This window comes from Acanthisitta chloris, unplaced genomic scaffold (genome assembly GCF_000695815.1).
Source record: "Acanthisitta chloris isolate BGI_N310 unplaced genomic scaffold, ASM69581v1 scaffold34871, whole genome shotgun sequence".
NCBI lineage: Eukaryota > Metazoa > Chordata > Aves > Passeriformes > Acanthisittidae > Acanthisitta > Acanthisitta chloris.
This window is the reverse complement of record NW_008654926.1, coordinates 4,063-19,441: the sequence shown is the minus strand read 5'-3', so window position 1 is coordinate 19,441 and position 15,379 is coordinate 4,063. Positions and strand designations below refer to the sequence as shown.

General features: G+C 38.2%; 1 protein-coding gene across 1 annotated transcript; it reads left to right on the top strand.

The window, feature by feature from the left end:
* The first annotated feature begins 5,534 nt into the window (after positions 1-5,534).
* Positions 5,535-13,888, top strand: TBPL1 (TBP-like 1). The gene is made up of 6 exons (XM_009083727.1): positions 5,535-5,723; positions 6,323-6,405; positions 7,296-7,359; positions 10,191-10,294; positions 10,396-10,490; positions 13,360-13,888. The coding sequence occupies exons 1-6, from the start codon at positions 5,589-5,591 to the stop codon at positions 13,428-13,430; spliced, it is 552 nt and encodes a 183-aa protein (XP_009081975.1). The 5' UTR covers positions 5,535-5,588; the 3' UTR covers positions 13,431-13,888.
* Positions 13,889-15,379: the final 1,491 nt, after the last annotated feature.

Genomic DNA, 15,379 nt, shown 5'->3' with positions numbered 1-15,379 from the left:
CCTGCGCTTTGTTCGTGCGCTGCGCCCGCAGAACTTCTGCGCCGCGGTGGAACGGGAGAAAGAAACAGTTGTTAGCCGGAGCGTTGTGGCGCTGGTGCATGCGGGGCTCGGGGTGCGAGCCCCGGCTGGGTGAATGGGAAGGTCTTGCGTGGCCTCGGTTGAGACACGCGAATGGTGAATGTTTGTCGGGGGAGGGGGGGTGTTAGGAGAGGCTTACCTGTTGTTTTAAAACATTTTGTTCCAGCTAAACGTTTTTACTTTTCTGACGATGTTTCATCAGGTTGGAATGGCCACTGAGCCTGTTGGTTCAGACTTTTGTCATACTTGTGATGATTTTCCACATTCTGCAAAGGCTGAAAGAACTGTTCTTAATGTTTGGAGTTCGAGTATTATTGAATGTTCTAAAGGAAAGATGGCACAAAATTGGGTTCATGTGAATCTTGCTTTGAATGTGAATGGACCTTTTTAACGAGAGGAAAACTTGAGGAAAATGGCCTGTTATGAATTATTTTAGAATATGCTTCCTTGTCCTGCTCTATAAACTGTTTGGCTTTATTCTTGCAACTGGTTTTGTGTTGAAACACCCCAGGTTCATGAAGATGTAGTAGGCTTCTCTGAGAGATTTGACAGGAGGGTTGAGCATTTGTGTCCTACTTGGTTATGATATAGCTGATACCATCATGCTGTGCATTGTTCTGACTGAACACAACCCTACTTTAACACTGGCTTTGTGCCTGTGTGAAAATTCTGCATTTGCTTCATTCTGTAGGAAATAGTCATGACTGTGCAAGTCCTGAAAGAAGAGAATATTGGCTTCCAGATGGCATTTTGCTTTAGGCACAGCTTGACTTGCCACTGCAACAGAAAGTAAAAGCATGGCCCACTAGCCCAGTGGCAGTAACTAAGGAAGTTTTTTGGACCAGAGGAGTTTCTGTGCAGACAAGTAGTAGCTATGTTGCTCTCGGGTCTGGGGAGTCATTTGCCTGCCATCGTGACCATATTGTGTCTAAGAATTCAAGCAGATTTCAGAGGTCTGTCACCTTCAGTGTTTCATGTAGACCTGTTTCCCGGGGGGCTGAACACAAATCTTCAAAAATACTCCTTCAGTGGAAGGATGTAATCGACTCTCCTTGGTCCCAGTGGGCTTTAATCTTTGCGTTCTCTGTTCTCATATGGAATCATTATACAGAGGTTCGTGTTAGCTTCTTCAAAGATGCTTTTCAGGCTTTAGTTTGACAGATGCCTACTGACTGATGCAGTAATGACCAAAATCCCTTCGGGTGGGCTGTTGGAATTGTTTGTGGAGCTGGTCAGTTGGTGACCTGCTTTGGAGCAAGGCTAAAAATAACCAGTAGAAGTTGCTTATACTTGGGCTGCTGGTGAAAAAGGTGTTTATTAAACTGTTTGACATTAACATAACCATTGTTAGATCCCTCCCATTTACCTTTATAGCTCTGAGTTTCTTGCATCAAAGGTAGTCAAAAGCTTAAAATAATACTCTGTTTATACACCCCATCCCTAGTGCCTTTCCTCTCTCTTTGATGACAATGCTGGGGTTGGTTTGGTTTGGAACTTCTGAAGACAGAGTGCTCTGGCTTTTTTTAGATTGTAAGGTTTCAGTGCAGGGTGTTTTGTCTTCCTGTGTGTCTTTACATAGTATCTAAAATGGTATGGCCCTGGTTCTAACAGGGGATGTATGGGTAATGCTTCAAGAACTTGTGTGTTAATTCCTTCCTCCAAAGTGTTTTTTATTCTGGGAAGTTTCTCTAGTTTCAGTGTAGAATGCATTACAGTGTCAGATATCCTCGAGTTAGCTTTTGTTCTTTTTATTTTTAGGTTCATTATCATGCTTAACCTATATACTTTTTTTTCCCCTCCCTCTTTTTTTCCTCTTGGGGTAATATTCCAGGTGTATCCCTGAAATCTATGTTGAAAAGAAAGAACAAACTTTTAAAATTTCTTTGATAAAATAGAATAATGCAAACTTGGGCAGAGATATATTTAAGCTTTTTTTTCTCTGTTGGGGTAGATTGTGTTACACTGTTGCAAGACAACCTGAAATCAAAGTTGGGTAATTTCTTGCAATGGAAAAAGTCAAATGAAATAATTTAAAAGAAATGCTGTACATGTAGATAAATTATTTTCTTTTCAAATTTAAACTATTATTAAATTAGCATTAGCTGGCAAAACGTAATTTTAGAAATGAGATTTAGACTACCAGAATTCTAGAGTTCAGATGAGAGAACCTTTGGGCATAATTAATCAACAAAACCTAAGCTGAGCTCTATAAAATCAACTTAGGTATTTGCAAATCCAGAACTGGAAAGAACCAGATGTTTGGTTTCTACTCAGTCTCTCTGTTCTGCAGCTGTAACTGCATAAATATGGAATAGAAACAGTCTAAAAGACTGGAAAAGAGGATGATCAGAATGCTGTTTAGGATTCCTGTGTTCCAGCTAGTCATGCTGCTGGAGATATGTATAAATAAGAATAACATCTTTCTTTCGTGAACATCATTAGGCCTTTTCTGTAAACAAGTTCTTCAGACTTCTTTTTTTTAAATGTAGCCCATGTATCTTTATTTTTTAAAAACGCGTAACTTGCTTTTGTTCTCATGGTTCCTATGAACTTGAATTTCTTTGAGCCTCCCCAAAGAAAGGTAGCAGGACATCTTCTTTCTGGAATGTTTTTCTTTGTTGCAAGTATGGTGTGAGACACTAAAATGAAAGCCTAAGTTAAAGATCGTGGTAGGTTATGCTTGTTCACTGCTTGGACAGAAGTATCCAAGACTAGAAACATTTTGCTTTACCCAATGTTTCTAAACCATGCCTCGGAAGAGGGTAACATTGTATTTCTATGCCGAAGAGGAATGACTGTTCAAAATCATTGACACTTAGATTTAGGATCTCAAAGAATACAGGTAGCATTTAACAGCAACTAATAAAGAGTTTTCTCGATAGAAATGAGAAAACCTTGGTAATTAACATTTGCAATCTTCAGTATTTGAGTGAGAAGTTTAACAATGAAATGCTGCTTTTAAATCAAGTAACCATTTTCAGTTCTTTTATGCTGTATTCAGATACTGCTTCTATAGCAAATCATACTCCTTTTTAACTGAGTGTCACAAAACATAGTCTGGAATATTAGCAACAGAGCAAATTAAATTTCAGATTAAAGAGCTTCTCCCTAAATATTTGTTGTCTTGAGCTTTCAGAACATGGCTTATGAAAATGGGAGCACACTGCTGTAATCTGTGTAATTTTTCTCCAATTAAAATCTATGCAGGTAGATTATATTTCTAACCGAGATACATCGTTATTGCTGAAAACATCCTTCTTGACAGCTCCACAGCCTTCTTTTCCCCCGTAGATCCCTTTAATAATAGATCTTTTCCTTTTAAATTGTAATTTTCCTCTCTTTTCAACCACTTTTCCTTTGTTCTGAATGAGCACGTGACTTTTCTCCCTGGATGTTTTGTGGGGGCATCATTGTACAGTACTATGGTTCACTTGGATGTTAGCAACCTTTCAAGGGTGTTCTACATGACTGGTATTATTTCAGAATGTAAGATTGAGTCTGCCAGTAGACACTTGCTGATAATTTGGAGAGACTGCTGATTGGAGGTATCTTGTTGACAATCGTTCCTGGATTCCAGCAAATGAACTCAGTGAGAGCCAGGAGTTGGAGCCAGGGTGGAAAACAAATGCCTCTCTGAAGATGCCACGGGTTCCAGCTCCATGCTGGCCCTGCCTGCATGCCATTCAAAATCTGCACATGTGCTATCTTTGGATCTGGTGCCATAAATTACTTGCCCAATCTGTAGTAGTCCATCAAAAACAGATGGGATAAGCAACTTCTGACTTTGAGGATTCATATAATTTTTTGTTTAATAAAAAAAAATACAAGAAAAGCATCTGGGTGTACTAATTAGTTACTGTTTGTTCTCTTCTTTGCCTGTATTACCTCCACACCCACACATAGCCTTTGATTTTTCTGGGTTTCTCTTGCTATTTCTTGATCTCTTTTCTGTATTATCACCCATGTTGCCTTTTCTAACGTAGGATAAGCCAACAATCACAGAATAATTCTTTCAGCAGGGAACAAGCTGCAAAGTAGAAACAGCAACCATCACAGCAGTTGACCCAGTACAGCAGGCACATTTGCCTTGCAATTTGTTCCTTCTGTATTGTCAGTGAGTGGTAGTCAAAGATGCACCTTGAGTGAGTTCTCGATTAGAGACTATGCTGTGATGTTTAGAAAGTTGTAGTTGGATGAAAATACTGATTATAACATCAATTTGGTATCTTGAATATTTCTGATGCAGAACATAAAGCCAAAACATTTAAAGTGATATAAATGAATTACATTCTGTTAGGTATATTATTGTTCCTGATGCATAGTCTCCTACTTCTTCCATGGCTGTGGCCATATAGAACATTTCATATATGGGACATTTTTTCTTTGATTTTGCTCTTTGCTTTCGTTTTTTGTTCAGTTTGGATGAAATACTGCTGAATTTTTTATATAAAAACTTTTCACTGTATACCAATGCTCTTGCTCTTTTCCCCTCTCCTTTCCCTGCATTCTTCACCTGATAATTATTTGAGATGTCTGCTGTCTTGGCTTTGGTGTGCTTATAGAAGAGATGTCGGGCATTCTTGGGGTGGGATGAGTGGTAGCCCAACTCCTGGTCTTAGGATTCTTTCTCAGTTGAGCTGTGTGTGAGGAGTGTCACTGGCAATGTGCATGGGCAGCCTGGATGCTTCCTGACTGCCTAAGTTTGCTGGGCATGCACTGGGCAGCCATCCTGTGCCTTCGCTTGCTTTTCCTCACAGACACTGAATTTTACTCTGCATGTACAATGTGTTCGTTCTGTTCGGTTCCTGGGCAGTGCAGAAAGGAATGAGAGGACACTGCAGCTCAGCCCAGGCTGTTGCTGCCATCAGGACATTTTGTATAGTTTGCATTATGCTGTTATTATTGGGTGAGAGAGGCCAAGAGTGCTGGATGAAGATGGGAAAACTGTGATAGCAGGTCATCTACAGATGGCAGTTTGTGTAACCTGTGTTAGTTCCAAGTTATTCACAGGCTCACCCATTCCAGCACAACCAACAAGCTGTTCGAATTAATCAACTTCAGCTGTCAGAGAAGTGCGTTTTTCTGAGGTGTCTAATGACATCCTCAAATGAGCTGAGGAAAGATTATCCATTGGAGCTATGGAAGAAGTTTCAGTAATCTTTATAGTATCCTCATATAGTTAGTAAGAATTGTAATATTTAACTGGCAATTTTAAATATCCTTATATATATGTGTATATATATATGTATGTACACTTCATACCTGTTAAGTTTGACAACGTGGGTTCGAAGAAGTTACCTCTTATTTTCTAGCATACAAGTTGCAGACACTCCCCCTCCCCACACACAGATAAATAAATCAATGTAGTCACTTCTGCTTCTTGTCTCTTACAAGGGACGAATGGCATTAATAGGCAATTTTCTACTGGTATGTTTAATTTATTATTTTTGTTTCTCAGGATGTGATCTTCGTGGTGAGCTGGTGGGAGAACTGAGTCGTAAATCACCCCAATGGATGCGGACAGTGATGTTGCACTGGACATTTTAATCACAAATGTAGTGTGTGTTTTTAGAACAAGATGTCACTTAAACTTGAGGAAGATTGCATTAGAGGGAGCGAATGTGATATACAAGCGTGATGTTGGGGTAAGAGACTCAGCATACCTCAGTTACTTGTTTTTAGAAATATTCCTAAGCTAAGCATCCTTCTGCCTGATACCTGTGTGTGGTGGATAGAGAAAAGCAGAGATTTTATTTCTGTCTCAATAGGTATTTAGCCAGTCATACACTAAATGTACAGTAAGGGGAGTGAGTAGTCTCAGCAGACTGTAACTAGTGAGATGAGTATTGGGTATAAGGTATGTGATGAGAACTCCTAGACCTCAGGGTCCGTTTTGCCTCCCAAAATTTGATGACTTTGTCAAGAAAATGTATCTTGATAAGGAGTCAGCGATGTCAAGTCACAATAATAATAGAAAATCAGCACAATGCTCATGGCTTTCAGCTTTTTATTCAGTGAAAAAGACCTTCATTTAATCTATTTTCTGAACAATGAATCACTGGCTGAGATATTCTATGCTTATTTTGCTCTTCTCAGGAGCTGTTTTACTTTTAATTACTGAAAGAGATGAAGGAGCAGTTCAAGACTACCAAAAATAAAGGAAGTCTTAGTGTAACAGTTAAAAACATTTTCCAATATGAAATCGAACTACTGCTAATTCCCAATTTTCCATTTTTCTTTTTAGAAGGTTTTAATGAAGCTTAGGAAACCTAGGATTACGGCCACAATTTGGTCCTCAGGAAAAGTTATTTGCACAGGAGCCACAAGGTGAGTTTATGGAGATTCTTTCTCTAGCTGTAAATTCTTGTACATTTTAAAATATATGTTCTAAATGGAGATATGGTACTTGCCACTGTTGAGTTTCACTCACACTGGATCATGTGTAGATCCTTGCCAAGCTACATATTTGGGAGGAAGTCTTCTGTGTGAAGTGTCTGCCTCAGATCCTGTTGAAATCTTAAGCAACATCAGTTCAGCCTTCTTGGGAGAGCAGCAGGGAAAACTGCATTATGAAAAAAATCCTGGAGAGATTTGGGAAGTCTTTAAGAATTCTGTATGTTTAGCCAGAACTTGAGACTTGGGAAGGGATGACCTTTTTGAGGGATATCTGTTATTCTTTCACAAAGACCCACCTGAGTTTAATCAAGTTATACAGTGTTGAGGGACTGAAAAGAAGCGAAAACAGACTCACAGATACATCTGAGACTTGCTAAACTCTTCACAGCTGAATTCCTTCAAGATATGTCTGTATTGTGGAGTAAGGATAAGGCAGAATAATAAATTTGCATACTTTCCATATATGATCTCTGTTTCAAAACGGAAGATGATTGGGATGTTAACTCCAGACTACCCATGATCTTACTTGTCTCTTAAGAGTACTCAGAATCATGTATGATCAAAATATGTCTCCCACTTCAGCTGGAGCCAAGTGCCAAGGTTGTTGTCAAACAGAGCATAAAGGACTCCATTTGAATATTTACATAGTTAAAATGTAATACAAACAGTAGGATAAAGTGAAGGCTGTCCATGTGACCATGGTTCATGTGCCACATTATAAAATGGTTCATTTGTAGTCTGAGTAGCTATTGTGGTATGTGTGCACACAAATATATGCTGTATTTCTGTTAATGCTGGATTCTTTTCTTTCTCCTTTATAGTGAAGAAGAAGCTAAATTTGGTGCCAGACGATTAGCTCGTAGTCTACAGAAACTAGGTTTTCAGGTAATTTTGATGAAAAAGCACTTGTATGTCTCAAGCAATGCTTGCAGTTAATTATTTCTTTTAGAAAGGAACAACAGTGAGGGAGCGCAACAGTTTAGCAGGGAGTGTGTTTTCACTCATGCCCCTTTTGTGTCAGCATACATTTTCCAGATGCCGGTTAAAGAGAAGCTGTTTTAGTTTGTGGATTTGAGTTTTGTTTGGCAGCTCGCAGTAGTGCTTCTTCACTGGATAATGAACAACAAAATTTGTTCAATAAATGAACCACCCACAGATGTTTCTTGGATAGAATTTACAGTATCTTGAAAGATTCATTTGGAAAAAGTGCTGAAGTGTATAAACTTTACTGTCATTTGAACATAATTTTCACCCATTTCTGACAGACTAGCAAATACATTTCCAACTTGATGAGGGCAAGTTGGAGCCTCTTTAATTAAAGAGGGAGGAGAAAAAGTGCTTCTGCACTGTCAGGTTGCACATAAGGAAATAAGCCAAATGAAATACTTAGGATCTTGATGAAAAAAAGGGGAGACCCCTCTTTTTTTCTGGGTTTGGGTTAACCTTACTGGTCAAAAACACCATTTGCATTTCTTAGTAAGGGTTGAAAACCAGCAACTTGAATGACTTAAAATAACATGTTTTAGTACTCTAAAACTTCTTCATAGTCTGTTGTGCTGTTTACCCACAGACTCAGTTTGGGACAGACTATTAAATAGACAGAGTGATCATGCTTTTCAGGGAGAGACTCTGTTTGATTGTAGTGCATAAAGGCAGTGGCAACAGGCTCTCCTGGTAATGCTGCATCAGACCCCAGCAGAAGTTTGACACTGTTTTAAATGTGCACATTAGACTCAGCCTCTTAAAGCTGGAATGGAACATTAAGCCAGTGAGGTGAACAGTGCTTCCAGGGTGGGTACATCAAGTTTTACAACTAAGTGAGCTGTTTATATTTTGAAGATTAAATTGATAGTTGACCTTTTATAATGCTAAGTTGTGTCTACACTAATACCTTTCTAAAATGTTTAGACTGCAGAATGGCCATTTTAAGTTTAGGCAATCTCAGAAAACGAGCAAAAGTTTCCCTAGTGATATTGCCAACACTGACTTCTTAGCAGTGCATTTGTTTGTATATGAGTTGTCTGCTGGCTATTTTATAGTCATCTAAAATGTCTATGGTAAAGAATAACAAAGTTTGAGTTGAGTTTCAGAAAATGTTACAGGCTAGAAAAGCAGCTTGCTGCACTGACCAGGCGATATTTCATGCAAAACAATTTTTACCTCTTTCCTTATTCTTAGCTTTAATAAAAATGCTGTGCAGCAACAAGGCATTAAATAAGTTTTTAATGAAATTTAAGCTTTTTCTCTGCTTATTTTGGTGTTCCATGAGCTATTAAATTTAGTTTCTTTTCAGCGTGGAGGCATTTAGTACAGTAGTAAGAGTTACTTCTCTGTCTCATTCTTAAACCATAGTATCTGTCTATCTGAACTTCAGGAAGGCATTTGACACAGTCTCCCACAGCATACTTATAGAAAAACTGACTGCTCATGGCTTGGGTGGGTGGACTCTTGGATAGTAAAAAACTGGCTGGATGGTCAGGCCCAGAGAGTTGTAGTTAATGGAGCTAAATCCAATTGGCAGCCAGTCACTGGTGCTGTTCCCTAGGGCTCATTACTGGGGCTGGTCCTGTTTAACATCTTTATAGATGATCTGGACATGGGGATTGAGTGCACCCTCAGCAAATTTGCAGACAACACTAAGTTCGGTGGGAGTGTCGACTTGCTGAGGGTAGGAAAGCTCTACAGAGAGACCTGGACAGACTTGGTCAGTGGGCTGGGGACAACTGCATGAGGTTCAATAAGGCTCAGTGTTGGTCCTGCACTTGGGACACAGCAACCCCATGCAAGGCATGCAAGGCTACAGGCTGGGGGAGGAGTGGCTCAAGAGCTGTTTGTCAGAAAGACACTTGGGAGTGCTGGTGGACAGCCAGCTCAGTGTGAGCCAACAGTGTGTACAGGTGGCCAAGAAGGCCAATGGTATCTTGGCCTGTATCAGGAATAGTGTATCCAGCAGGATTAGGGAAGTGATCATCCCCCTGTACTCAGCATTGGTGAGGCCACACCTCGAGTACTGTGTTCTGTTTTGGGCCTTTCACTTTAAAAAGGATATTGAGGCACCGGAGAGAGTCCAGCAAAGGGCAATGAGGCTCATAAAGGTCTGGAAAACATGTTGTATGAGGAACAGCTGAGGGAATTGGGTTTGTTTAGCCTTGGGAAGAGGTGTCTCAGGGGTGACCTCATTGCTCTCTAAAACTGCCTGAAAGGGGGTTGTAGAGAGGTGGGGAATGGTCCCTTCTGCCATGCCTGCAGTGAGAGGCCTAGAGGGAATGGTCATAAGATGAGATGGAGATTCAGATTAGATGTTGGGAAAAATTTTTCCCCTCTTAGGGTGGTCAAGCACTAGAATAGGTTGCCCAGGGAGGTGGTGGAGTCACCATCCCTGGAAGCATGTAAGAGGTGTCTAGATCTGGCACTGGAGGATATGGTTTCAGGGTTACAGCAGAGTGTCAGGTTAATAGTTGGACTTGATGATCCTAGAGGTCTCCTCCAACCTTGATGATTCTATGAGTCTATAACTATGTGATACAACTGTGAGGTATCTGATTCAAGTTATTCCACCACAGGAGGATAATGTAAACGATTTCAGTCCATTAAGTACTGTTTAGATGCCTATTAGCAAAGCATCAGTCACAAGGTTTTAATTTTGAAATTTCATCAAAATCCTTCTTACTGTAAACTGAATTTCTAATGTATTTTTTTCTCTCTCTTTTGAAAAGGTAATTTTCACAGATTTTAAAGTTGTGAATGTTTTAGCAGTGTGCAACATGCCCTTTGAGATCAGATTGCCAGAATTTACGAAGAATAACAGACCTCATGCGAGGTATGGTAGGATTTTAAAGAATTGTAATCTTGGTGTACTTTTTAAGCTTTTATTTTTCAGTTCTAGATCTATCTTTTTTTACCTTTTATTTTGTTTTCTAGTTATGAACCAGAACTTCATCCTGCCGTGTGTTACAGAATAAAATCTCTCAGAGCTACCTTACAGATTTTTTCCACAGGCAGTATCACAGTTACAGGTATTTGGATGTCAAAAAATATTTAACTTGTTGGGAATATTTAACTTTAGGGCCAGTAGGTTTATGCAAGTAAGACATGTAAAACAGTCAAAAGATAATGTTGAAAGGATTTTGCTTCCCAGTACTAGCACCTCGTTTGGTTTTGAATGAAAGTGCCAGAAGAATTGTAGAGTGTTACTATTAGTAGGCTTAAGAAGTTACCTAGATCAAATGTATATAGTCTGGAGTTTTTTGAACAACAAAAGTGAGATAGGACTTAACAATGCAGATATTTATTGTTTATTTAAATAGTTTAATTTTCTTCCTTTTTTTTATCTTTGTAGTGCTATAAACTACACTGCATGTAGCATTAACATCCCTTTCATAAATGCATGTTTTCAAACTGGAGATTATGGAAGCTTACAGGATAGCATGAATTTTGTCATAAATGAAGTTGACCAGTACTTGCAGTTCTTCAGACTTGGACTCTGTTCTATTAAAGGTCAACTGAGGGAACCACTACTGAATCACAGGCATCAGTGATTTTTGCCATGTAATCAGAGACATGATTGTCCTGGGTCTTGGAGATGCCATGCCATGTTTTTTCCTCTTTCCTCCTAATTACCATTTTTCATTCTCTTTTCTATTTGCTTGTGAGGTGTCCACCACAAGTTTCCAGATACAAGAAGTCAGGTTTTTCAGAGAATATATGTTAAAATGGTACAGAACCAAAAAAAAAAAGATTTTTAATCACTTTAGCAGGAATTAACGTCTTGCAGTTGTTAGAGCTCAGCTGCTGGTTCAGAAGTTGGGTAGGGATAGTTTTATTTTCACATCTTGATTCCTCAGTAAATATCTAGGCTTTATGGGGAATGTTTCTCACAAGATATTGGGAGAAATGTTTTGTAAAGAAGATAAACTTCATCAGATTTGGTAATCTGAAATTAAAAGAGCTAAAATGTATTTCAGGATTGTAGTATATGCTCTGAACACAGCAACTTGTCTAGCCAAAACTAGAAACTAAATTTAAAATAAATAAGAAGTCTTAGTTTCACTGAAGGAATAAAATCTCTTAGCATATTTTGTCAACCTCCTAATGAGATTCAGCTTCTCTGTAAGATTCTTATTACTTCATAAACAGGACAAAATTGCTTTCCTATTTTCAGAATTGTCCTTTCAAATATGAAGGTAAATAGAGGAACATCAAAGTTTTGCATTCTTTTGGTTTAGTTGTTACAGTGAGTTTGAAATATCTCAGACCTCTGTTGGTTTTGAAGGCTTCTGTTTTGCATAGGCCTTTCTTCTAGGGGAAAAAACATGTCCAGAGTCTTATGCTTCTTATTCTAAAATCTTTGAAATTACTTTTCAGCCTTACTGTACTCATTCTCAAGTGTGTTCAGATGATGTTCCTTTTGAAGATTCATGTTTTTGTAGTACTAGTACTTGTCATGCCACTGACTCAAAGAATTTTATTTGAGATACATAATTAGAAATGTTAAAAAAATGAGGAATGTGAGTTCTTTTAATAGGACTAATATAAAAAGAATTAGTTACATTGATTAAAAAAAATAAAAATCACTGGCATGTAATAGAAGGAAGTACTAATTTTTTTCCTCCAAAATGAGCAATGAGGGGTTGTTCTGGGGTTTTGGTTTGGTTTGGTTTTCCTTCTCTTATATGGCCTACAATGATGATCTGGTTTTGCCATCTCTTCAGCCTTAGAGAGAGTAGCATTTTTTTTTTTACTAGAACTATTTGCTTACTCATACTGTCACTTTCTGAGGGCTTTCTCTAGAAGTTTCATTTCTGTAATAGCAGCCAATTTCAGAGTGCAGTAGTTGCCTGGATGACAGGTATCTTTCACCAGGCTTGTATTAGGTGAGTGCTTAACTCATCAAGTTTGAAAATACAGGAAGAATCCTATTCTAGTCCATTTGCTTTCTGACTGAGCATGTAATACAATAAATTACTTAAGTAATTTATACTTAAGCTACCAGTTTTCGGAGCAGTTTTGAACAGTTCTTTATACTTGGAAGAAACTTTTGAAGTCTAAAGTGAGTTTAAAAAAAACCCTGAGTTCACAGTCATCAAAGCACATGAGAAATTGCTGCTCTCATTTATCTGCATCACCAAATTTTTATCCAGAGTTAATATCTTTTGGCATGTCACTGCTCACTTATTTGCAGTCTTAACTTTTTTTTTGCAAAAATCATCTAGTACCATTAGAAAGCATTGCTAGGTCATTCTTCCTTTTCTTTCCCCTGATGCTCATGGATCGTGTTGTTAACCTGCGTATGCTTTGTCCTGAGACAACAAACCTTGGCTTGCAGGTTTTGTCCTGAGATCAGTGATGAAGCTATTTGCAAAATCCAGACTAGAAAGTCTATAATTTTCAAACCTTGTTTGAAACATACTTAGGTTAAATCCAGCATTATTTAGAAGTAGTTTTTGCTGACAGGTTTTTAAAACAAGAGCTAAAAGTGTCTAGGCTTTGAGAAATACAAATTCCTAGAAGATTAGCATAAGTGAAAGTATTTATTTTACCTCTGCCACTCAGCCTCTGCCCCTCCTCTGGACTGTTTAAGCCAGTAAATTGAAAAGCGTCCAAGTTGTTATGAAATTAAATGACAGTATTATGTATTTGTAGCCTAGTCATTGGCCAGTGTAGAACATCTTGCAGAGTTCACATGAAAGTCCTTTCTTGCAAGTAAAAGTGATCAGAGAAACACCTTCTTAAATGGGGAAAAATTACTTTTGTCTACAGTATAAAATGATGATAGCTGAAAGTATTAAGGTTATTTTAAAGATACTGTTGTTGTTTTTGTTTCCAGTTCCCTGATTTTTCTCTTCCTACTGCCTTTTTGTTTGTTTGTTTTTTAATATGTCTCAGGGCCAAACGTAAAGGCTGTTGCCAGTGCTGTGGAACAGATTTACCCATTCGTGTTTGAAAGCAGGAAGTAAATTTTATAATTCACCACTTGATGGTTAGGTTCCCTAACCAAGCACCTTTAAAGACTGCTGCACATTGGACTAAAAGCAAAAAAGAAAACTGGACCAACCATAGCAGAGGAATACAGACTCTTTTACTTGCTCATGGCCACAGTATAGACTCCAGTTCTTTTGGATTTTACTCTTAACAGTGCTGTATTGTAAAAAAGGAAGTTTACAAGATATGAAATTGCTGCTTTTAAAAAGACATTCTATTTATTTTTGCAGTAATTTCTGTGTATTCATAAGCAAAGCTGTCACGATGTGCACTACCTTTAAAACATTATTTTTTTTTAGTTTGAGCTTGTGTTTTATTTGTGAATATTTTACATTTTTGTATGCTGAATATTGGGCACCAAAGAAGCTGTAAAAGTTATCTTTTTCACCTAATGAATGTGCACAAATAAAAGTTTGGAAAATATTTCTCTTCATACCTGTTCTGTTATATTCCTTCCCTTTTTCTATTACAGTTAAAATTGTATAGTTGCAAATTAATTTGAAACAATGTAAGAATAGTCTTTTGCTGATACCTTCTGTTTCTATTTGTAGTATGTGTAAAACTTTGTGTGTGGGTTAGATTGAAATCTATAGTAGTTACGTATGTTTATCTGAGGATGAAATTTGGTTTGTTCCCAATTCTCCTAACTACATGCCAGACTTCAAGTATTTTCCTGCTGTTACGTGAAGAGAAGACATTTCTAAATATAAAGGTCTACAGCAAGTGTTTTCCTGTAGATGATGGGAAACCTTATCAACTTAAGAAGCTACTGTAGAAAAAACAACTGCCTTGTCCACCTACTGGATGCAAAAGGAAAAAAGTTGTGAGCTTCAGTTTTCAGGAAAAGTTTTCTTGTGCTTCAGCGGGAGAAGATGGTATGGTCACGCTAATCCAGCCCCAGCCTATCACTGAACGAAGAACACAGACCTTTTCTACACTCTTCTTACTGTATAATATTTTCATGACAGGAGCTGCCAGCAAGCAATGAAACTTGATTCTGGCATGTATTATTATCGGTATTAATCTTGGACTTGGAAGCCAGTAGATGTTTCTCTCAATAAGTGCACATTTGAAGCAGAAGAGAGGTGAATGCTTAAAAGTAACTGCAAATGCTACTTTTAAAAAGATACAATAAATATGTATAAATGTATGTATGTCTTTTTTCCCTATCTCACTGGAGAGAAACATAATACTACTCTATGTGCTGCAGGTAATGTAAAGTCTTGGCTTTCTGGGCTGCAAGCACATGTTGCTGGGTCATGTCCAGCTCTCAGCTATCCAACACCCACAAGTCCTTGTTGGCAGGGCTGCTCTTGACTTGTTCATCCCCCAGCCTGTATTGATAAGTGGTTTCCCCAAGCCAGGTGCAGCACCTTGCACTTAATCTTGTTAAACCACATAAGATTGCCATGGGTCATTTCTCTTGTGACCTCAGCTTGTCCAAGAGGACTTAAAACCATGAAGTTGAGTTCAACAGTTATGGAATTCATGATAGCAAGCAGGGACAAGCTTGCTGTATGCAGGCTTTCCAGTTTGTACCAAAAAACGTGGACCTCAGCACTCCTGCCACTAAAGAGGAGTTTTTGCAAAGTCATAGAGGGCAGTGGACAAACTACCATTAGGGAACACTAGTTATTACAATTTAAAAAAGAAAAAGCAGAAGGTATTTGAACCATGAAGAAAATTGTAACAAGTTTGCAGGAATGTAGTTCTAAACCAATGAATGAGGATTTGGCCATTATCACTACAATAACTGTTGTAGATGAGGTTTGTCTCTTCAAAACAAATGACAAAGCCCTTGAATGTTACCAATGAATATCTGGAGCTTTTATGAAGCATATGTGACTCCTAAATTTATCTGTGGAGAAAGAGGAACATTTTGCTTCATTTGCGCTGTCATGTAGTAAGAAATCTGTCTCTTAGA

Excerpts from the sequence above, each read along its gene's own strand:
- TBPL1 (XM_009083727.1), top strand. The coding sequence starts at position 5,589 with ATGGATGCGGACAGTGATGTTGCACTGGACATTTTAATCACAAATGTA. Across the intron at positions 7,360-10,190 it reads TACAGAAACTAGGTTTTCAG|GTAATTTTCACAGATTTTAA; the intron begins GTAATTTTGATG and ends TCTTTTGAAAAG. Across the intron at positions 10,491-13,359 it reads AGGCAGTATCACAGTTACAG|GGCCAAACGTAAAGGCTGTT; the intron begins GTATTTGGATGT and ends AATATGTCTCAG.